This window comes from Entelurus aequoreus, linkage group LG14, assembly GCF_033978785.1.
Source record: "Entelurus aequoreus isolate RoL-2023_Sb linkage group LG14, RoL_Eaeq_v1.1, whole genome shotgun sequence".
Taxonomy (NCBI): Eukaryota; Metazoa; Chordata; class Actinopteri; order Syngnathiformes; family Syngnathidae; genus Entelurus; species Entelurus aequoreus.
This window is the reverse complement of record NC_084744.1, coordinates 24489891-24514219: the sequence shown is the minus strand read 5'-3', so window position 1 is coordinate 24514219 and position 24329 is coordinate 24489891. Positions and strand designations below refer to the sequence as shown.

Here is a 24329-nt window from a genome sequence, read left to right as displayed (position 1 = left end):
CTAGATTTATTTTTTCAGGGCTTTTTAATTAATTCAAGCAATTAATCAGAAAAAACATGTATCAATGCAGATTAATCGCCTACCGTATTTTTCAGAGTATAAGTCGCTCCGAAGTATAAGTCGCACCGGCCGAAAATGCATAATAAAGAAGGAAAAAAATATATATAAGTCGCACTGGAGTATAAGTCGCATTTTTGGGGGAAATTTATTTGATAAAACCCAACACCAAGAATAGACATTTGAAAGGCAATTTAAAATAAATAAAGAATAGTGAACAACAGGCTGAATAATTGTACGTTATATGACGCATAAATAACCAACTTAGAACGTGCCTGGTATGTTAACGTAACATATTATGGTAAGAGTCATTCAAATAACTATAACATATAGAACATGTTATACGTTTACCAAACAATCTGTCACTCCTAATCGCTAAATTCGATGAAATCTTATACGTCTAGTCTCTTACGTGAATGAGCTAAATAATATTATTTGATATTTCACGGTAATGTGTTAATAATTTCACACATAAGTCTCTCCTGAGCAATGTTCCCTCTAATTGTTCATGTGTCTGAGCAAACACAAAAACTCCCTGAGCCTTCAGTGGAGCACATGTGAGCAACATCACACGTGGCAATACCAGCAGCACATCTGTCTCAAACCAATCTTTTATAATAACACTCAAATGAGAGGAGTCATTTTCATGAGATTATTTTGTAATATTAGTGATTTGGCCCACTTGTAATGAAAATAAAAGAAACCTTGTTTTTCATAAGCTATGGATTAGTATTGTACAATATGTCTGGGTGGGGGGTCCTGCTTTGGAAATCATTTGTACCCCTTTCAGAGATCACATTTAGTTCCCCTTAAACATCCTCATGTTGCACAATGAAATGTAAGCATAGGATGAAGTGTGCATTCCTGTAACGTTCTCTAGTAACAGCATTCCATGATTAATATAAATAAATTAACATTAATAATAAATGACAGTAAAATAAGCACACGTATGACTGAGGAGTCATAGTGTAACTTTGTGTGGTGTTTGAGTTGTCCGACTTTTTGTGTGGCCATAAACGCACCAGTGGCTTAGTGGTGTGTGTGTTGGTGACAGATGACAATTTGGTTTTGGCCTGGTTTGTACGGCAGAAAATGACTAGTTTTTCGAGATAGAAGTTTTTTACTCATGTTTTTTCGTGTGGTTATGGCCGAATATAAACAGTTTTGCTCAATAAAGTGATCGATATAATTCCTGTCCTCGAAGCATCTCGATAGACGTTACAATAATTGAACGGTGTTCAATTGAACGGTGTTGACGAACACCGTTAGGGCCGCTTGTTGTCACTGCCACTCAGAGTTGCATTGCAAAATTACACAGAATAAATGTGTTTATTTTGTTTAGAATTCAGAAGGGATTTGATTTGGTGCGCGGCATATATTTGCTGTGCGCAAAGGACGCTTGAGCAGTGCGCAATTGCGCAGGTGCGCACCTTAGAGGGAACGTTGCTCCTGAGTATAAGTCGCACCCCCGGCCAAACTATGAAAAAAAACTGTGACTTATAGTCCGAAAAATACGGTACTTTATTTTGACCCAAGGTGCCCCTTTACCTTAACCGGCCGGCGATAACCGAGATGGTGGCACAGGTTGTTATACGGTCAGTGATTAGGTCAGTAAATACAGAGATGAGTGAGGAGACTCTGGCTTGTGTGCAAGGTGACAAATTTCACTTTAAAATACACCCTGACTGGACTTTAGGTAAAACCGTTTTGAGCAAATAAAAGACGTATATTCAAGTAAAACATTGTTTTCCCTGTATTATTCAAAATTAATCATCGCTCGAAAGTGTGATTAAGCTGGTTAAAAAAATTAATCCTTCGACAGCACTATTTTTTAAAAATTCTTAATTATTGTATTGACACGGCTGCTAAAGTTAAGAAGTTTTGTGATTTCACACTGTACGTGCACCACAGGGCTAGTGACAGTGTGTGTGTGTCGCCTGGGCGGCTACGTACGAGAACAGTTCAGCTAGTTGTTGTTGTTTTGACTTAGTTATGAATTAGATAATTGATCCATCACCTCCTTATGTTTATTTGATATACAGCACTGTGGGGCGCTTTATTTTGTGTTCAAAGTGTACAAACCTTAACTAAATTATAGACTTTTGTCAAGGCTTAAACACATTACTCACGTTCACGTTGTTTCTTATAGAGAAATGTGCTTAAATATACCCCAAAAAAGGGAGAAGCGGTAGAAAATGGATGGATGGATATACAAAACCCAAAACCAGTGAAGGTGGCACGTTGTGTAAATCGTAAATAAAAACAGAATACAATGATTTGCAAATCCTTTTCAACTTATATTCAATTGAATAAACTGCAAAGACAAGATATTTAATGTTCGAACTGATAAACAGTTTTTGTTGGCAAATAATCATTAACTTAGAATTTAATGGCAGGAACACATTGCAAAAAGTTGGCACAGGGGCATTTTTACCACTGTGTTACATGGCCTTTCCTTTTAACAATACGTCATCATCATGGCGCCGATGAAGGCTGCCTCGGTGCTTTCGTGCGCTCTGTTTTGTTTGTTTTTGTACATAAATTGTGTTTCCGGGTGCTCTTACACCCGTGAAGAGCTACTGAACATCAGATCCACCATCCCTATGGACTTGTTACCGGTCATATTAGCGTCAGCTGCGGATTTGGTCCATTCTGTGCTCAAAAGAGGGAAACCGCACCGAAGAGGAAAGCGAGCGGGCGCACTTGTCCGTCTTCGCGGACGGGGATTACGCACGCCTCTACCAGGCATCTTCCTCTCCAACGTCCGCTCACTTGCCAACAAGATGGACGAGCTAGCGTTGCTGATGAGAAGGAAAAAGGACTTCTCCTCATCATGTGTGTTGTGTTTCACGGAGACTTGGCTGAGCGCAAGTGTCCCGGACAGCGCGCTTCAACTGGAGGGCTTTCATCTCCTCCGCGCGGACCGAGACGCGGCGCTCTCTGGCAAAAAAAGAGGCGGGGGACTATGCTTCTTTATCAACAATAGCTGGTGCACAGACGTGACAGCGATTTTTAAACATTGTTCTTCTTCTCTGGAATATTTATTCATCCACTGTAAGCCCTTTTACTCACCGCGTGAGATTGTTTCATTCATTCTCGTGGCTGTTTACATCCCGCCTGGCGCGGACGTGCGTGACGCTCAGCGCGCGCTCGCAGGACAGATCTTACATGTGGAACGGTCTTTTCCTGACTCTCTTGTTATCGTGCTTGGTGACTTTAACAAGGGAAATTTGAGCCAGGAATTACCAAAGTATAGACAGTTTATTAAATGCCCAACCAGAGAAGAGAACACGCTGGATCACTGCTACTCTACATTGAGCAAGGCTTTTCATGCAGTCCCGCGCGCTGCTCTTGGACTATCAGATCACGTGATGGTGCACTTAATCCCTTCATACAGACAGAGACTGAAACTGGCTAAACCTGTTATGAGGAACATTAAGTGTTTCACCGCCGAGTCTGTGGACGAGTTGCGTGCTTGTTGGGAAACGACAGACTGGGAGGCAATTAGAGCGGCCACGAACAATCTGGACGAGTATACGGACACTGTGACCTCATACATACAGTTCAATGAGGCGCGCATCATTCCAACGCGCACCAGGGTTGGTTATAACAACGACAAGCTCTGGTTCACACCCAAGCTCCGACAGCTGCGCAAGAAGAAGGAGGCTGCGTGGAGAAGCGGAGACCGAAGTACATACAGAGAAGCGAAGTACCACTTCACCAGGGAAGTGGAGAAAGCTAAATCTGTGTACTCTAACCGTCTACAGGAACAGTTCCGCTCCAATGATTCTGCGGCAGTTTGGAGAGGTCTAAGGGCCCTTACGAACTATAAGCCCAAAACCCCCCAGGCCCTGAATGACCGGACTCTCGCTCAGGGCCTCAACACACATTACTGTCGTCATGAACGGCCTTCAGCTCATCAAAGCCATGCTCCCCCCACCATCACCCTCCCCACCAATGCCAGCACATCATTAAAGGAGTTAAAGGACTCAAAGGACTCCAATGACATCACAGGACTCCAAAAACACAATAAGACTGTAAAGACCCTCTCCATTAAAGAAGAGGATGTACGCCGGCAGTTCTTGAAGCTGAATACGCGGAAGGCCCCCGGGCCGGATGGTGTCTCCCCCTCCACTCTCAGACACTGTGCGGACCAGCTGGCTCCTGTCTTCACTGACATTTTTAACACCTCTCTGGAGCTATGCCGCGTGCCGTCCTGCTTTAAGACCTCTACCATTGTCCCTGTCCCCAAGAAAGCACGGATCACAGGACTAAATGACTACAGGCCGGTCGCGCTGACGTCTGTGGTCATGAAGTCCTTTGAGCGCTTGGTCCTGCCCCACCTCAAGGACATCACCGCCCCCCTCCTGGACCCACTGCAGTTCGCCTACAGAGCCAACAGGTCTGTGGATGATGCAGTGAACCTGGCCCTCCACTTCATCCTGGAGCATCTGGACTCCCCAGGAACCTACGCTAGGATCCTGTTTGTGGACTTCAGCTCTGCCTTCAACACCATCCTCCCTGGACTGCTACGAGACAAGCTCTACCAGCTCAGCGTGCCCGACTCCCTCTGCAGTTGGATTAATGACTTCCTGACAGACCGAAGACAGCACGTAAGGCTGGGGAAGATTGTCTCGGACAGTCGAACCACAAACACTGGTACTCCTCAGGGCTGTGTACTCTCCCCCTGGCTCTTCTCCCTGTATACAAACTGCTGCACCTCCAGTCACCAATCCGTAAAACTGCTCAAGTTTGCGGATGACACCACCCTCATCGGGCTCATCTCGAATGGCGATGAGTCCGAGGATGTACTTCCAGCGGCAGCTGAGGAAACTTAAGGTGCCGACCGAGATGCTGGTGCAGTTTTACTCAGCCATCATAGAGTCCATCCTGACCTCCTCCATCACAGTGTGGTTCCCCGGCGCCACAGTCCAGGATAACAATAGACTGCAACGCATCGTACGTGCTGCGGAGAAGGTGATTGGCTGCAAGCTCCCATCCCTCCAGGACTTGTTCTCTTCCAGGACCAGGAGGCGTGTGGGTCGGATCACAGCTGACTCTTCTCACCCTGGACACAAACTATTCTCCCCTCTCCCCTCAGGCAGGAGACTACGCTCCATCCAGACCCACACCTCCCGCCACCTGAACAGTTTTTTCCCCTCGGCCATCAGGCAAATGAACAAGAACTCCTAACAGCAGCTCCTTGAATTCCTTGAATCCCTTCTAAGTCTATCTGATAGCTCAGTCACAGCTCTTTTTATACCAAATATGTGTTATATGTGTTTTATGTCGCACGTTTGCACCAAGAAAAATTCCTACTTTGTGAACCCGTTCTCAAACAATGGCAATAAAACTATTCTGATTCTGATTCTGATTCTGATTCTAACAACACGAACAGTATACGTTTGGGAACTGAGGCGACCAATTTTTGAAGCTTTTCAGGAGGAATTATTTCCCATTCTTGCTTGATGAACAGCTTAAGTTGTTCAACAGTTCGGGGTCTCCGTTGTCGTATTTTAGGAACATATTACGCCACACAATTTCAATGGGAGACAGGTCTGGACTACAGGCAGGCCAGTCTAGTACCCGCACTCTTTTACTATGAAGCCACGCTGTTGTAACACATGGCTTGGCATTGTCTTACTGAAATAAGCTGGGGCGTCCATGATAACGTTGCTTGGATGGCAACATGTGTTGCTCCAAAACCTGTACGTACCTTTCAGCATTAATGGTGCCTTCACAGATGTGTAAGTTACACCATGCTTTGGGCACTCACACACCCCCATACCATCACAGATGCTGGCTTTTCAACTTTGCGCCTATAACAATCCGGATGGTTCTTTGCCTTTTTGTTCCGGAGGACACAAGGACCACCGTTTCCAAAAACAATTTGAAATGTGGACTTATCAGACCACAGAACACTTTTACACTTTGCATCAGTTCATCTTAGATGAGCTCGGGCCCAGCGAAGCCGGTGGCGTTTCTGGGTGTTGTTGATAAATAGATAAATACATTTTGCTTTGCATACTAGAGTTTTAACTTGCACTTACAGATGTAGCGACAAACTGTAGTTACTGACACTGGTTTTCTGAAGTGTTCCTGAGCCCATGTGATGATATCCTTTACACACTGATGTCGGTTTTTGATGCAGTACCGCCTGAGTGATCGAAGGTCACGGGCATTCAATGTTAATTTTCAGCCTTGCTGCTTATGTGCAGTGATCTCTCCAGACTCTAAACCTTTTGATATTATGGACCGTAGATGGTGAAATCCCTAAATTCCTTGCAATTGCTGGTTGAGAAATGTTTTTAAACAACATTTGTTCACAAAGTGGTGACCCTCGCCCTATCCTTGTTTGTGAATGACTGAGCATTTCATGGAAGCTGCTTTTATACCCAATCATGGCACCCACCTGTTTCCCAATTAGCCTGTTCACCTGTGGGATGTTCCAAATAAGTGTTTGATGAGCATTCCTCAACTTTCTATGTCTTTTTTGCCACTTGTGCCAGCTTTTTTTAAACATGTTGCAGGCGTCAAATTTCAAATTAACTAATATTTGCAAAAAATACAAAGTTTTCCAGTTCAAACGTTAAATGTCTTGTCTTTGCAGTGTATTCAATCGAATATAGGTTGAAAAGGATTTGCAAATCATTGTATTCTGTTTTTATTTACGATTTACACAACGTGCAAACTTCACTGGTTTTGTGTTTTGTATATCCTACTCAGATGTGTACTTAATAAAGCAACAGGTGAGCGTGACATGCTTCCTGTCCATTGCAAAGCTAAACAACATACCCGTCTTGTTCGTCTTTTCAAAATACCAAGTGGAATTCTGACCATACGTTTGCAAGCACCCACTCTTGTGATAAGACAACAGCATTGTCACGGTCTCCCACCCTTTTCCGTGATCTCACCAACGCCCTGGCCCGCTTTAGGTAACTGTTGGAGCTGGATAAACACTCGTCTTCCACTCCTCCGCTGCCTTCATTTGTGTTCCTTCTGGTCCTCCTTGCTTCTTTGGGAACCACATGTTTTTGTTGGGGAGCAGTGTGGTCTCTGACATAGCTGGGACTCAGCTGACTAAAAACGCTCTTCAGAAGTGGTTCAGCATTCTCAATTCGAAAGTCCACCTAGAACAGAGATGTCATTTTATGTGGCCCACAGGGGCCTGGGAATAGTCAATAAAGTACTTTATCTTTTCTTAGTAAATGTATTTGTTCTTTCCATTTTAACAGAAAAAAATGCTGGTACCGCATGACATTGCATACCTTTTAAAGGCCTACTGAAACCCACTACTACCAACCACGCAGTCTGATAGTTTATATATCAATGATGAAATCTTAACATTGCAACACATGCCAATACGGCCGGGTTAACTTATAAAGTTCAATTTTAAAATTCCCGCCACACTTCCGGTTGAAAAACTCCTTTGGATATGATTTATGCGCGTGACGTCACAAAAGCAACGGACGTGGTTGGACCCCAACGGACCCGATAGAAAAGCCTCTTGTTTTCTTCGACAAAATTCCACATTATTCTGGACATCCGTGTTGGTGAATCTTTTGCAATTTGTTTAATGAACAATGGAGACTGCAAAGAAGAAAGTTGTAGGTGGGATCGATCGGTGTCTTAGCGGCTAAGTACAATACTGTAATATCTGTGATATTTGCATTAGTGTACTGTCTTTAAGGGTTTGGGGAACGCGCATGCGCGAGTGAGTTGGCGGAGAACTTGTGTGTGTGAGCTTTGGCTAACAGCAGCTCGTGTATGTGTGTGCGTTACTTTTTGAACTACAACCAGTTACCGCTTTTTAATAAAGCGATTGAGCAGCGCTTCTTCGTCTGTGTGACTCCTTCTCCACTGCGGGGCATTACAATACTTACAGCAACACAACAAGAACTACTTACCCTGACGCCTAGCCGATGCTTGCCGCCAAACCCACGGATGAAGTCCTTCGTCGTGCCGTTGATCGCTGGAATGCAGGTGAGCACGGCTGTTGATGGGTTTCTATCTTCATTTGAGAACGATGCTACGCGCTAGCTCAGTAGCTAAGTGTGTCACCGATGTATTGTCTTGGAGATAAGTCACTTTAAATGTCCATTTCGCGTGCTCGACTCTCATTTTCAAGAGGATATAGTATCCGAGGTGGTTTAAAATACAAATCTGTGATTCACAATAGAAAAAGGAGAGAGTACATAGTTCTGTGAGGTCTGGTTGCTAAGTTAGCTTCAATGGCGTCGTTAGCACAGCATTGTTAACCTTCGCCAGCCTGGAAATCATTAACCGTGTATTTACATGTCCACGATTTAATAGTATTGTTGATTTTCTATCTATCCTTCCATTAAGGGGTTTATTTATTTTGTTTCTATCTTCATTTGAGAACGATGCTATCGCGCTAGCTCAGTAGCTAAGTGTGTCACCGATGTATTGTCTTGGAGATAAAAGTCACTTTAAATGTCCATTTCGCGTGCTCGACTCTCATTTTCAAGAGGATATAGTATCCGAGGTGGTTTAAAATACAAATCTGTGATTCACAATAGAAAAAGGAGAGTGTACATAGTTCTGTGAGGTCTGGTTGCTAAGTTAGCTTCAATGGCGTCGTTAGCACAGCATTGTTAACCTTCGCCAGCCTGGAAATCATTAACCGTGTATTTACATGTCCACGGTTTAATAGTATTGTTGATTTTCTATCTATCCTTCCATTAAAGGGTTTATTTATTTTGTTTCTATCTTCATTTGAGAACGATGCTATCGCGCTAGCTCAGTAGCTAAGTGTGTCACCGATGTATTGTCTTGGAGATAAAAGTCACTTTAAATGTCCATTTCGCGTGCTCGACTCTCATTTTCAAGAGGATATAGTATTCGAGGTGGTTTAAAATACAAATCTGTGATTCACAATAGAAAAAGGAGAGAGTACATAGTTCTGTGAGGTCTGGTTGCTAAGTTAGCTTCAATGGCGTCGTTAGCACAGCATTGTTAACCTTCGCCAGCCTGGAAATCATTAACCGTGTATTTACATGTCCACGGTTTAATAGTATTGTTGATTTTCTATCTATCCTTCCATTAAGGGGTTTATTTATGTTGTTTCTATCTTCATTTGAGAACGATGCTATCGCTCTAGCTCAGTAGCTAAGTGTGTCACCGATGTATTGTCTTGGAGATAAAAGTCACTTTAAATGTCCATTTCGCGTGCTCGACTCTCATTTTCAAGAGGATATAGTATCTGAGGTGGTTTAAAATACAAATATGTGATTCATAATAGAAAAAGGAGAGTGTACATAGTTCTGTGAGGTCTGGTTGCTAAGTTAGCTTCAATGGCGTCGTTAGCACAGCATTGTTAACCTTCGCCAGCCTGGAAATCATTAACCGTGTATTTACATGTCCACGGTTTAATAGTATTGTTGATTTTCTATCTATCCTTCCATTAAGGGGTTTATTTATTTTGTTTCTATCTTCATTTGAGAACGATGCTATCGCGCTAGCTCAGTAGCTAAGTGTGTCACCGATGTATTGTCTTGGAGATAAAAGTCACTTTAAATGTCCATTTCGCGTGCTCGACTCTCATTTTCAAGAGGATATAGTATCCGAGGTGGTTTAAAATACAAATCCGTGATCCACAATATAAAAAGGAGAGTGTGGAATCCAATGAGCCAGCTTGTACCTAAGTTACGGTCAGAGCGAAAAAAGATACGTCAATCACTGCCTCTCAAGTCGTTCACTGTAACGTTCCTCATCTACAAATCTTTCATCCTCGCTCAAATTAATGGGGTAATCATCACTTTCTCGGTCCAAATCTCTCTCGCTCCATTGTAAACAATGGGGAATTGTGAGGAATACTAGCTCCTGTGACGTCACGCTACTTCCGGTACAGGCAAGGCTTTTTTTTTATCAGCGAGCAAAAGTTGCGAACTTTATCGTCGATTTTCTCTACTAAATCCTTTCAGCAAAAATATGGCAATATCGCGAAATGATCAAGTATGACACATAGAATGGATCTGCTATTCCCGTTTAAATAAAAAAAAATCATTTCAGTAGGCCTTTTTAAACTTTAATATTATCCAATATAGCAAAAAATATAATATCATACTTTCCAAATATTTTATTTTGTTAAAATACTTACATTTCTGCTTGACTTATGGTTTTCGAGCAAGTTATCCATCAAATTGTACACAGTAAAAAAGACAATACATTTTACTGTAAAATTTGCGATGTTTTTTTATAGCATATTACTGCAAATTGAAAAAAACTACCACTTTTTACGGGAAATTCTGTCGACTGAGCTGCAAGTGTTATTACTGTAAGATCTATGGTTGTTATTTTTACTGTTAATGGTAAAACAGTATCACAGTATTTTTAACGGTAAAAAATTGGCAGCTGTTGCCAGAATAAAATAAAAACAATGGTAAAGTTTTTACATTTACCGTAATTTGTTGCAAAAAACACTGTACATTTTATAGTAAAATTCTGGTGATTGGGTTGCTATTTTTTTTTCTGTAAAAAATAGTTGGTTTTTTTTACAGTGTACGTTAAAAAAAAATTTTTAAAAAATCAAATGCATAGGCAAATTCATATATCATTCGTTGTTACAAGCGGCCCTCTGAGGGCAGCCATAAGTACAATGTGGCCCTCAATCAAAATGAGTTTGACAACCCTGACCTACAATAATAACAATAAAAATAACGATAATAATGTAGTCCTTTCCTAAGACAGAAGTAGAATTGGCACTACTCACCTCCAGAAGGTTGCTGGCTCTACCATGGAAATAGACCGTCAGGTTGGTAGTGACAGATCTCGGAAGGAAGGATTTTGGAGAAAAAATGACAGATGTTTCTACATTTGTCATTCCCATGCCTGAAACATGAAGAATAGGAGCAATAGCAAAGGTAATATTCGAATGCACTTTGATGACAAATATCCTTAAATACAGTGGTTTTATGTCCAGGTCATCTTACCACGTATGACAGTGTAGTCTGAATATGAAGAGTATTTCAAAAACTCTGCTTCAAAATGTTTGCTGATTATGTCGTCAGGCAGTGAATCAATCAGTGTCTGTTTCATGGGGTCTTCGCTCCATAGGATATTAGTCAAATGACTCCACACAAATGAGCCCACTAGACAAAACAACAAAAATCAGCTTATATTTTATTTCAAAACACTTGACAAAATAAACCTATCCATCCAACCATTTTCTACTGCTTGTCCCTCTCATTAATGCAAATTAATTTATCACATTAGTAAACAGATTTTTTCATTGAATTGTGTAGATGGAGAATCATTTTGGTTTGTTGTGTTCCAAAATAAATGAAAGTAATGTAAATAGTACATGGACAGCATTCCCCCGAATGCAGCTGACATAGGCTCCAGCACCCCCCGCAACCCTGAGAGGGACAAGCCGTAGAAAATGGATGGATGGAAATAATAAATTTTAAAAAATGCTGTAATACATCTTGAGAACAACTCTAAATGAGTGCTGTCCTATAATATTTTTTTAAATCAGATTATTCACAATTTTAAATCAAGATTAATCACGATTAATCATACGTTATGACTCGCTTGCATAATTCAAATAGTCTAGTCAGTGTGTATTTTGTGCTGAAATTTGCTACTCGGTAGAACTGTATGAGTCTTTTTACCTACCCCCGAGTTGTTTTTCCTGGCCCCTGACTGAACCCCCCCAAAAGTGCAATGACAATAAAGCCCCATCTTCTTATACGACATGATTAATGCAATATTTTCGTGTCTGACGTCTGCAGACTTTTTTGGGGCTCTGGGAATCACAAATAGGCCACAGTTCTTTGAACGCAGATTTCTGGCCGCAAGATAAGATGGAGCTAGACCGTTTAGTATTTTATACGTAAGTATCAAAACCTTAAAGTTGCATCTTAAGTGCAGAGGAAGCCAGTGCAGGTGTGCCAGTATAGGCTTAATATGATCAAACTTTCTTGTTCTTGTCAAAAGTCTATAGTCTTTTAATGCCAGACATAGGGAGACCCGGAAATAATACGTTACAGTAATCGAGACGAGACATAACAAACGCATGAATAATGATCTCAGCGTCGGTGGTGGACAAAATGGCACAAATTTTAGCGATATTACGGAGATTAAATAACTCTGAAAATTCACTGACAAAGTCCGAATAGGGCCCAGGGGGCCATATAGAGAAGTAGCGGTGTGACAGACCTCATAGTAAGCACCTCAAATGATTTATATTTATTACTTAGGTTAGGGGTGAGGTTAAGGTTTTCATTGTATAATAGTGCGACCCCTCCACCCCTTTTAAGGGGACGGCCAATATGTGCACTCGTATAGTTAGGAGGAGATGCCTCGTTAAGTGGGAAAAATTATTCTGGTTTTAGCCAGGTTTCGCTGAGACCAATGACGTTAAGATTGTTGTCTTTAATGACCTCATAAATAACGTTTTGGGATGATCTGATGTTTAAAAAGCCCATATTATAGGTAGTGGGCTGTTTTGAGGAATTTTTGTTAATGGTATCCATAGTACTGATATTAATAACGTTACGTTTATTTTGTGTAGTGCGCCTTAAATAATTTCAATCACATCTAGGAATTGATATGATGGGGATCTTGAGATTATTTGCTTGGTGCTGCGATAGATTTAACGCGTGCAGTTGATAGCAAGATATCCGTGTGTAAGTTTTTAAATACACATTTGACATAATTAAATTATTATAATAATAAAATAATAATTATCAGGTAGTTTGGTGCTCCACTAGTGTGGAAAATCTCTGGAATTTATCCTTTTGAACAAAATAAATTGCCTAAATAATCTGCAACTATACATGAATAATGGCCTAAATTTTAGTGATTAATCATGAGTTAACTCGTTATTTCTGAGAGCCCTAAAAAAAGATTTGAATCGAAATTAATCCACAGCAACCCTGTGATTAATCTGAATAAAATGTATGATTATTTGACATCACTAATTAAAAAAACGTATCAAATATCACTCTACCAAACAAATAAGGCATTATGTAAATATACTAATTACCGGTATTCTGATTATAATTACACAAAGGGGAATTCAATTACATCCTGTTGTATGTATCAACCTTGGCTGGAGGTTTCGTTTCTCAGCGTCACCTTCACCACCTCCAACACGTTGGGGTCCGGGCAGCACATGAGTTGCTGGTATGCGGCGATTCTGACCTCTGGATCCTCCAGGGAGAAGCGGTACAGCTGCAAAAGCACAGACTTCTGAAAGAAGGAAACTGCTGTCAGTCACTAATGTCGGACCCCTGCTAACCACCTCACCTCTTCACCCCAAACGAAGTGAAGATTTGACACTTAAAATACAGATCTTTTGCTTTTAAATTACTCTTTCTTTACAGTCAAAAGGCCCTTTTCCAACGCAGGAACTTTTACAGGAACTTTACCATTCACCCAGGTAAATAAAGTTCCCCTTGTGTTTTTACCAAAAACTACCCGGGCATCTCTATCCTCCTTCAAAACCGCACTAAAAGAACACCTCCAGGCAACTTCAACCCTAAACTAACACCCTCCCTTCCACATCCTACCTCCCCGCATTGTAAATAATCAAATGTAGATACTTATTCTTATGCTTTCTGATCTCTCTCTCTCGCTATGTCCACTACTTGCTGTACATATCCTACCAAGTCAGTCCTACACTGTTCCAATATCCATTTCTCTGATGATGCAATTGTTGATGACTGAAGTGTTGATATCAACCAAACCTACTCACACCCCGGATTGTAAATAATGTAAATAATTCAATGTATATACTCTGATGATTATCTTGTGTGATGACTGTATTATGATGCTAGTATATATCTGTATCATGAATCAATTTAAGTGGACCCCGACTTAAACAAGTTGAAAAACTTATTCGGGTGTTACCATTTAGTGGTCAATTGTACGGAATATGTACTGCACTGTGCAATCTACTAATAAAAGTTTCAATCAATCAATCAAAAAGGGTACATTTAGTTCTTCAGAAACGTTTTTTAGTTGCTGCCAGTTATGTGGGACTTTTGGAAGGTTCCTGGAACCTCATCGGCAGCGTGCTGTGCTGTCAAACGCTGACTGGTTGAACACAGTTAGAGGCGTTCCATCCATCCATCCCATTTTCTACCGCTTGTCCCGTTCTGGGTCGCGGGGGGTGCTGGAGCCTATCTCAGCTGCATTCGGGCGGAAGACGGGGTACACCCTGGACAAGTCGCCACCTCATCAATAGACACTGAAATGTATTTTTCGAACGCAGGACCGGCATTTACAGAATGCTAGACGACTTATTTCCTATTTCTTGTGTATTTCTATTACAATAAACTTGACAACGGAGAGAAAGAAGAACGAAAGGAACTTTCAACTTGCAGTACACTGCAAAAACTGAAATCTAAGTAAGATTAAATATCTCAAATAAGGGTGATATTTGCTTATTTTCTGTCTGATAAGATATTTCTTCTCACTAAGCAGATTTTATGTTAGAGTGTTTTACTTGTTTTAAGGGTTTTGGTCCTAAATGATCTCAGTAAGATATTACAGCTTGCAGCTGAGATGTTATGACCTATATTGAGTAAAACATGCTTGAAACTAGAATATCAACTGTTGCAAAACTGTGTCATCAACACTAACAAGTATAAAACTACTTTTTTAAAGTAATAATTTCTTATTTCAAGCATGAATAAAAAAATCAAGACTTTCTGACACAATTTTGTCTCATAATTAAAATGGATGACAGCCAAATGGACTTTGCTGTTTTATTTTCAATGAAACAAGAGAAAATACGTACTCATAAAGTAGTACAGTAAGCACAGTACAGTAAACTGACAGTTAATATTTAAACATTTAACATGTGACATTTGTAACAATTTTGAACAGAAATAGTTCATGCACATTCAGATGAATTCTTCAAAATTACAATTACAAAATGTTTGGCCGGGGGCCGGGCTGTATATATATGCGCACTAATTGACTGAAAGAGCACGCACTTAGCGCGATGATGTCATGTTATCGATGGAAATATGCATTTTTAGACCATATGATTTGCCTGAGCGGCTAGGAGACCCCGAGAGTAACAAGCGGTTGCCTTGTTGCCTTTCCATTAAGAACAATAAATTAGTTTTTAGTATAAGTTTGCTGGTTTCAAGAAATGTAATGCCGAGCGCATATCATTATGTCAAGATAATGGCACTAGCATTTTCTTAATTTAAGAATATTTTTCAACATATTGAGCAAAAAGGTCTCTTTTTTTTTCTACCAAGAAAAGTGCACTTATTAGTGAGAATATACTTATTTTAAGGTATTTTTGGGTTCATTGAAGTCAGCTCATTTTACTTGTTTTGGAATGTCTTGACAAGCCACATTTTCTTGTTCTATTGGCAGATAATTTAGCTTAGTTCAAATACCCCTAATTTTTCTCTGTTTTTTTTCTTGTTTTTGAACACTGACTTTTTGCAGTGTAACTTTTGTGTGCCGAAGAACGCTGAACAGTGGAACGATCTTGCAGTGTTTTTACTCTTTAAACTATATGCAGTTTATTGTTGTTTATTACTATTCTGCTCTTGCTTTTTACTGGTTAGCTTAGCAGATAGCTAACATGATATAATCCAGGGGTCACCAACCTTTTTGAAACCAAGGGCTACTTCTTGGGTACTGATTAATGCGAAGGGCTACCAGTTAGATACACACTTAAATAAATTGCCAGAAGTAGCCAATTTGCTCAATTTACCTTTAACTCTGTTATTATTAATAATTAATGATATTTATCTTTGTGGAAACACTGATCATCTTAATGATTTCTCACAATAAATATATATAGAAACAGATAAATATCAATATGCAACACTTTATTTTTATATTTTCTCTAAGTGCACATTTTTCAAATTGAACATTTTCAAATGATCACTTCTAAGACAGTCTTGTGAAATCACAATATCTCATTTTAACTAGCTAGCCACTAACATTTTTGAACAAATCATGAATTACTTTGCACCATGTTTGTACAAATAATAACTCATGTAAAATACAAAAGTCAACTCTCAAATTTTTAAATAAATCATGTCACACTTTGAACTGGACACCAAATCTGTTATCTGTTTCTTTGTCAGTTAGTGGGAAGCCTGGCATTGCATGCTGTTAACTAGTGCGTTGTACTCTGGTGTGTAACTTGACACTGCAACTCAGAGTGAGTCTTGCAGATGCGCATCAGTGAGGCGTGTTCTGTGTTTGTTCTTGATTAAGTTCATGTCAGAAAAGGCTGATTCACAAAGATAAGATTTTTCCTCATTGTTTGCGGAACCTTCTTAATCTTTTGGACATATTTTCACAGCAATCTGGCCTTAAGCTTAATTATGATAAATGTAAAATGTTAAGGATCGGAAATCTAAAGGAAACGTCCTTTCGAATGGAATGCAAAGTGCCTGTTTTGTGGACAGATGGACCAGTTAACATACTTGGTGTTGTTGTCCCAGAGAATCTGGAAGATCTAGGCTCAGTAAATTATGATAATCGACTAAGAAAGCTGGACAAAATTATGCAATTATGGAAATGGAAATCCCTAACCTTGTATGGTAAAATATCTATTGCCAACTCGTTAATTGTTCCTCAATTTATTTATTTGTTTTTGTCATTACCAGCTCCATCACAAAACTTTTTTAAGATTTATGAGCGGAGGGTCTTCGATTTTGTCTGGAACGGCAAACCAGAAAAGATTAAAAGAAAGGTTTTATACAATGAGTATGAATATGGGGGCCTGAAACTTCTCAACCTTGAAGCTATGTGTCTGTCTTTAAAAGCATCAATTGCTCCAAAGATGTATTTAAACATTGAGTGGTACACAAATGTCCTGTTGGACAAAAAACATGTACTGTATCAAAAGAAATTGTATCCTTTTTTACAAGTGATCCCCTCCCAGAGAGTCTGCTGGGAAACATAAAGGAAACAATCCACTCATGGTGGTGTTTTCAATTTTATGTGCCAGAAAAAAGAGACGATATTTTGCAGCAGTTAATATGGATGAACTCCAATATTGTAATAGATGGAAAGCCTTTCTTTTGGAAAAATATGTTTGAAAGAGGAATCACTTTTGTCAATGATATTATCAATGAGAATGGTAAAATTATGAAGTATGATGAATTTAGAGCTATGTATGGTGATGCTTGCTCAAGCTTTTCATTTTATCAACTAACTGGAGTAATTGGGAAAAGATGGAAACAAATAATTAATTATGGAACTACTAAATTATTAGTTTGTAAACCTCTAATAAGAAATTCTAGTTGGCAAAAAGGAACTAAAATAAATAGAAAAATATATAATTTTTATTTAATAAAGAAATCTTTGAAGGCTGCCTCATACAACACAAATGGAAAATGGGAGGACTTTTTTGACTGCCCGTTGCCATGGGATGCCATATTCAAACTAATCTATAAAACCACTATCGATGTGCAAAATCGTTATTTTCAAATTAAAATTATTTATAACTTCTTACCCACAGGGAAAATGTTAAAATTATGGAATATGACAGAGTCAGATGATTGCCGATTTTGTTGTCAGGAGCCTGAATCCACCCTGCATTTGTTTTGGTATTGTCATATTGTGTCTTTGTTTTGGGTGGAAGTTGAAAAAATGTGTTTAAGGATTGGTTTGTTTATGAAGCTTGATGTGATTTCTGTTATTTTAGGAGAGTTCATTGACAATCATGATTTAGTCAATTTAATTATAGTACTCGGTAAAATGTTTATTTTTAAGGCCAAAAACATATATTCACTTAGTATTACTTTCTTTAAAACATTTATTCAGTATTTTCTAACTTTAGAAAGTTACATGGTTGAAAACGATAATGATGCCAAAAAACATTAAAAAAAAGATGAGAAGTCCTCAAAGGCTTATTTTGAAAGTATAATTATGTTTATAGATTATATGATATCTGTTGTTGTGTTCCCTAATTTGAGTGACCTGGACATAATCTGGACTGTACATAAATGCTTATTTTGAAAATGTAATTTTGTTTATAAATTATATGCAATCTGTTGTGTTCCCTAATTTTTTTCTGTGTACATGAATGAAGGTGTGTGTTGCTGAGTCCGACTTGGACATTATCTGGACTGGGCCTGGTTTAAAAAACCCTTTAAAAAAATCTAATTTCATTGACAACCTGGTCTGTTGAAGATAAGGCCCTTTTTAAAAAAATAAAATAAAATAAGATAAATAAATAAAAAACATTTTCTTGGATAAAAAAGAAAGTAAAACAATATAAAAATAATTACATGAAAAATAGTAATTAATGAAAATGTTAGTGGACCAGCAACCTATACAATCATGTGTGCTTCAGGGACTGTGTCCCTTGCAGATGTGTTGTCTATGTTGTGGGAACCAGAATATTGGTAGCAGAAAGAAATAACCCCTTTTGTGTGAGTGGGTGTGGATGAGTGTGCATGGGGGAGGTTGTTTGGGTTGATGCACTGATTGAAAGAGTATCTTGTGTTTATTCTATGTAGATTTAATTTATTTATTATTATTTTTTTTTTAATTTTTTTTTTTTTTTTTTAGAACAGGCCCGCGGGCGACTCATCTGGTCCTTACGGGCGACCTGGTGCCCGCGGGCACCGCGTTGGTGACCCCTGATATAATCCTTGATGAAAATAGAGACCCAAGAGTCTGGAGTGTAGTTTAGGCCTTTTTAGTGAAGGATCAACTGTATTTTTTAAAAATGGGAACATAAACATTTTACATTCAGCATATGTACAGTACATAGCAATATGAACCAATATAGAAAATATAGAAGTATGTTATGTGACCTATTTAGCATCCAAACCAACAAAATGCTGCCAGTAATTAGTAATTAGCTTTCAAGAATAGACACACATATCTTACTATAGCAGTCTTATACTGAAAATGCACAAATAATGTGTCACATTACACAAAAGCATGTTGCATTTACATATACTTACAGGTTTAGACCTTCAAAGTAGAAAAGTAAGCTTGAAACCTCCCCAAGAGTGCTGTTTGTTTGACATGTGCTCTCATACTGAATTTACCTGCGGTCTGAAACACACACACTAAGCTGGCTATGGCAAGACAGGAGGGTCAAAGTAGAACACAAACTGCAAAAATAATTTCCACCACTAAGTATCTTAGAAAATAACATTGTGAGGCATAACAATTACAAAGCCCAAAATCAGTGAAGTTGCCACATTGTGTTATTCGTAAATAAAAACAGCATACAATGATTTGCAAATCCTTTTCAACTTATATTCAATTGAATAGACTACAAAGACAAGATATTTAATGTTCGAACTGAGAAACTTAATTTTTTTTTGCAAATAATCATTAACTTAGAATTTAATGTCAGCAACACATTGCAAAAAAGTTGGCACAGGGGCATTTTCACCACTGTGTTACATGGCCTTTCCTTTTAACAACACTCAGTAAACATTTGGGAACTGAGGAGACCCATTTTTTAAGCTTTTCAGGTGGAATTATTTCCCATTCTTGCTTGATGTACAGCTTAAGTTGTTCAACAGCCCGGGTTCTCCTTTGTGGTATTTTAGGTTTCATATTGCGCCACAGGTCTGGACTACAGGCAGGCCAGTCTAGTACCCGCACTCTTTTACTATGAAGCCATGCTGTTGTAAAACGAGGCTTGGCATTGTCTTGCTGAAATAAGCAGGGGCGTCCACGATAACGTTGCTCAGTTGGCAACATATGTTGCTCCAAAACCTGTATGTACCGTATTTTTCGGATTATAAGTCGCAATTTTTTTCATAGTTTGGCCGGGGGTGCGATTTATACTCCGGAGCGACTTATGTGTGAAATTATTGACACACTACCGTAAAATATCAAATAATATTATTTATCTCATTCCCGTAAGAGACGAGGCGAATGTTAGCAATCGTCACACACACGTCAGCAATCGTCACACACACGTCAACCAATAAAAATTCGGCGAGGCGGGTCATGGCAGAAGTGCATTGTGCGTCATGGCAGAAGTGCATTGTGGGTCATGGGATGCTACCTGCTACTACGTCCGTAGCTATAAAAATGGATCATTTCAACATTGGCGGTAACTTATAAAAACTGAGAAGGGCTGAACTAAAATGGCACCGAAAAGGAAATCATATACTGCAGATTACAAGCTGGACGTAGTGAAATATGCAGCAGAAAACGGCAAGAGGAAGCGGCGCATATCTTTGGAGTTGGCAGAGTTGTTTAGAAGCGAAACCGAGGAAGAAGATTTCATCGGATTTAGCGATTAGGAGTGACAGATTGTCTGTAAACGTATAGCATGTTCTATAGGTTATAGTTATTTGAATGACTCTTACCCTAATATGTTATGTTAACATACCAGGCACGTTCTCAGTTGGTTATTTATGCCTCATATAACGTAGACTTATTCAGCCTGTTGTTCACTATTCTTTATTTATTTTAAATTGCCTTTCAAATGTCTTTTCTTGGTGTTGGGTTTTATCAAATAAATTTCCCCCAAAAATGCGACTTATACTCGAGCGCGACGTATATATGTTTTTTTCCTTCTTTATTATGCATTTTCGGTTGGTGCTACGTATACTCCGGAGCGATTTATAATCCGAAAAATACGGTACCTTTCAGCATTAATGGTGCCTTCACAGATGTGTTTTGTCACGTGTGCCAGCTTTTTTGAAACATGTTGCAGGCATCAAATTCCAAATTAGCTAATATTTGCAAAAAATAACAAAAATGTTCCAGTTCAAAAGTTAAGTATCTTGTCTTTGCAGTCTATTCAATTGAATATAGGTTGAAAAGGATTTGCAAATCATAGTATTCTGTTTTTATTTACGATATACACAACGTGGCAACTTCACTGGTTTTGGGTTTTGTATTATTTACAAACTTAATTTCTTTTTGCGAAGCTACGAGAAATAGACTGACTCTATTAATCGTATTTACAGAGGAGTATGAAGTAGTCAGCCTGACTCAAAGCAACAACTTACTACTATGAGACTTTGTTGGGTAAATGTGAAATAAAGGAAGCAGTACGCGAGCGGAATGGAGGTAGATGACATCAAATATTAACGATTTACTTTATTACATGTTGTAAAAGTAGTCAGTTACACTCCATTTGTGTAGTTATTAGCCTCAACGCGAGTGAACAGATTGCTCATGCTAAAGCTAAAGCCGATGTGTTCATGTTGTCAGCGTGAGATAAACATTGACATGTGTTATTTATATATTATTATAGCTGAAATGGACCGTAAGGAATCGCCTGACCTTCATGAATTCATCATTTACTGCGAGGATGACTTTCTGACTGTTGGACATTGCGGACAAAAGCCAGATTTTTTGCAATTCGGTACACTTTATTTTTTAAATCCTATTGTTTTGTATATGATTGCTTTGTATTTCATTTACTTACTTTTTAGTACAAGAACTCTGAACTAATATTGTCTGTTTGTTTACATAGTATCAGTGTAGACATACAGTGCAGGCCAAAAGTTTGGACACACCTTCTCATTCAATGCGTTTTCTTTATTTTCATGACTATTTACATTGTACAAACCCCGTTTCCATATGAGTTGGGAAATTGTGTTAGATGTAAATATAAACGGAATACAATGATTTGCAAATCATTTTCAACCCATATTCAGTTGAATATGCTACAAAGACAACATATTTGATGTTCAAACTGATAAAAAAAATTTTTTTTTGCAAATAATCATTAACTTTAGAATTTGATGCCAGCAACACGTGACGAAGAAGTTGGGAAAGGTGGCAATAAATACTGATAAAGTTGAGGAATGCTCGTCAAACACTTATTTGAAACATCCCACAGGTGAACAGGCAAATGGGGAACAGGTGGGTACCATGCTTGGGTATAAAAGTAGATTCCATGAAATGCTCAGTCATTCACAAACAAGGATGGGGCGAGGGTCACCACTTTGTCAACAAATGTGTGAGCAAATTGTTGAACAGTTTAAGAAAAACCTTTCTCAACCAGCTATTGCAAGGAATTTAGGGATTTCACCATCTGCGGTCCTGTAATATCATCAAAGGGTTCAGAGAATCTGGAGAAATCACTGCAGGTAAGCAGCTAAGCCCATGACCTTTGATTCCTCAGGCTGCACTGCATCAACAAGCGACATCAGTGTGTAAAGGATATCACCACATTAGCTCAGGAACACTTCAGAAACCCACTGTCAGTAACTACAGTTGGTCGCTACATCTGTGCAAGTTAAAACTCTCCTATGCAAGGCGAAAACCATTTATCAACAACACCCAGAAACGCCGTCGGCTTCGCAGGGCCTGAGCTCATCTAAGATGGACTGATACAAAGTGGAAAAGTGTTCTGTGGTCTGACGAGTCCACATTTCAAATTGTTTTTGGAAATTGTGGACGTCGTGTCCTCCGGACCAAAGAGGAAAAGAACCATCCGGATTGTTATAGGCGCAAAGTTGAAAAGCCAGCATGTGTGACGGTATGGGGGTGTATTAGTGCCCAAGACATGGGTAACTTACACATCTGTGAAGGCGCCATTAATGCTGAAAGGTACATACAGGTTTGGAGCAACATATGTTGCCATCCAAGCAACGTTACCATGGACGCCCCTGCTTATTTCAGCAAGACAATGCCAAGCCACGTGTTACATCAACGTGGCTTCATAGTGAAAGAGTGCGGGTACTAGACTGGCCTGCCTGTAGTCCAGACCTGTCTCCCATTGAAAATGTGTTGCGCATTATGAAGCTTAAAATACCACAACGGAGACCCCCGGACTGTTGAACAACTTAAGCTGTACATCAAGCAAGAATGGGAAAGAATTCCACCGGAGAAGCTTAAAAAATGTGTCTCCTCAGTTCCCAAACGTTTACTGAGTGTTGTTAAAAGGAAAGGCCATGTAACACAGTGGTGAACATGCCCTTTCCCAACTACTTTGGCACGTGTTGCAGCCATGAAATTGTAAGTTAATTATTATTTACAAAAAAAAAATAAAGTTTATAAGTTTGAACTTCAAATATCTTGTCTTTGTAGTGCATTCAATTGAATATGGGTTGAAAAGGATTTGCAAATCATTGTATTCTGTTTATATTTACATCTAACACAATTTCCCAACTCATATGGAAACGGGGTTTGTAGATTGTCACTGAAGGCATCAAAACTATGAATGAACACATGTGGAGTTATGTACTTAACAAAAAATGGTGAAATAACTAAAAACACGTTTTATATTCTAGTTTCTTCAAAATAGCCACCCTTTCCTCTGATTACTTTTTTACACTTTTTTGGCATTCTCTCGATGAGCTTCAACAGGTAGTCACCTGAAATGGTTTCCACTTCACAGGTGTGCTTGAAGCTCATCGAGAGAATGGCAAGAGTGTGCAAAGCAGTAATCAGAGCAAATGGTGGCTATTTTGAAGAATCGAGAATATAAAACATGTTTTCAGTTATTTCACCTTTTTTGTTAAGTACATAACTCCACATGTGTTCATTCATGGTTTTGATGCCTTCAGTGACAATCTACAATGTAAATAGTCATGAAAATAAAGAAAACGCATTGAATGAGAAGGTGTGCCTAAACTTTTGGCCTGTACTGTATAATAAACCACCCCTCCATATGTCATCAGCCTGATTTGCATAAACTACCTGAACTGTGAAATGCGGTGTAAACACAAACCACACACACTACAGAAACCTAAAGTCCCTGAACTTTAGGTGGAAAGGGGCCTATTGTCTATATGTGCAAAGTTTCTGGTATGGTTCCCTAACTGACTCTTTTTTACTCACGTTAACTGAGCAGCCAAAGCGTCTGAAGGCTTTAATGGCAGCCAGTCTCAGCTCCAAAGGGGCTGAGTGGCTGAGCACACAGCGATTTAACAGAGGGATGAAGTTTGGAGCAGTCAGGCCGATGTTACCCACAGACTTCAGTGCATAAACAAGCTGTTTGATAGGAAAAAAAAACTGTTTCAGACTCTTTCAAATTGGTATTTAATCAATCAGTAAAACCATTTTGCAGCATTTACTGTACCTCAGTTATTTGGGTGACACTTCGCACTTCACAGCCTTCCTTCAAGGCCACTTCTAGTGTCTGAATGAAGGTTTGTATCTCAGGAAGGTCATTGCAGGGAGTAGGGGACTGCTGGCATAGTTGATGGACAAGAGAGGATCCAGCCAACAGAGCCTTAGGCCGCACCTCTTGGATGTCCAATAAAGTCTTTCACAAACATCAAACATCAGACAAAAGTATTAGGAAAATCATTTAATCAATCATAGGGTTTGGAAGAGACCCTTTAATTATCTATATATGATATTCTGGACAACCTGTATGC

The 24329-nt window shown here is 39.2% G+C and overlaps 1 protein-coding gene across 2 annotated transcripts in view; it reads right to left on the bottom strand.

Moving 5' to 3' along the window:
• The window catches only part of LOC133664564 (uncharacterized), a 192145-nt gene that overhangs the window by 156933 nt on the left and 10883 nt on the right, over positions 1-24329 (bottom strand). The window contains exons 6-11 of one of the 2 annotated variants that reach the window (XM_062069281.1): positions 24029-24214; positions 23788-23940; positions 13128-13272; positions 11010-11168; positions 10790-10908; positions 6954-7187 (exon numbers count right to left, since the gene is read on the bottom strand). In XM_062069281.1, coding sequence (XP_061925265.1) covers positions 6954-7187; positions 10790-10908; positions 11010-11168; positions 13128-13272; positions 23788-23940; positions 24029-24214 — 996 coding nt within the window. Of the gene's footprint in view, positions 1-6953; positions 7188-10789; positions 10909-11009; positions 11169-13127; positions 13273-18983; positions 19116-23787; positions 23941-24028; positions 24215-24329 lie in introns of those variants that run through there. The other variant, XM_062069282.1, reaches the window with a different exon arrangement.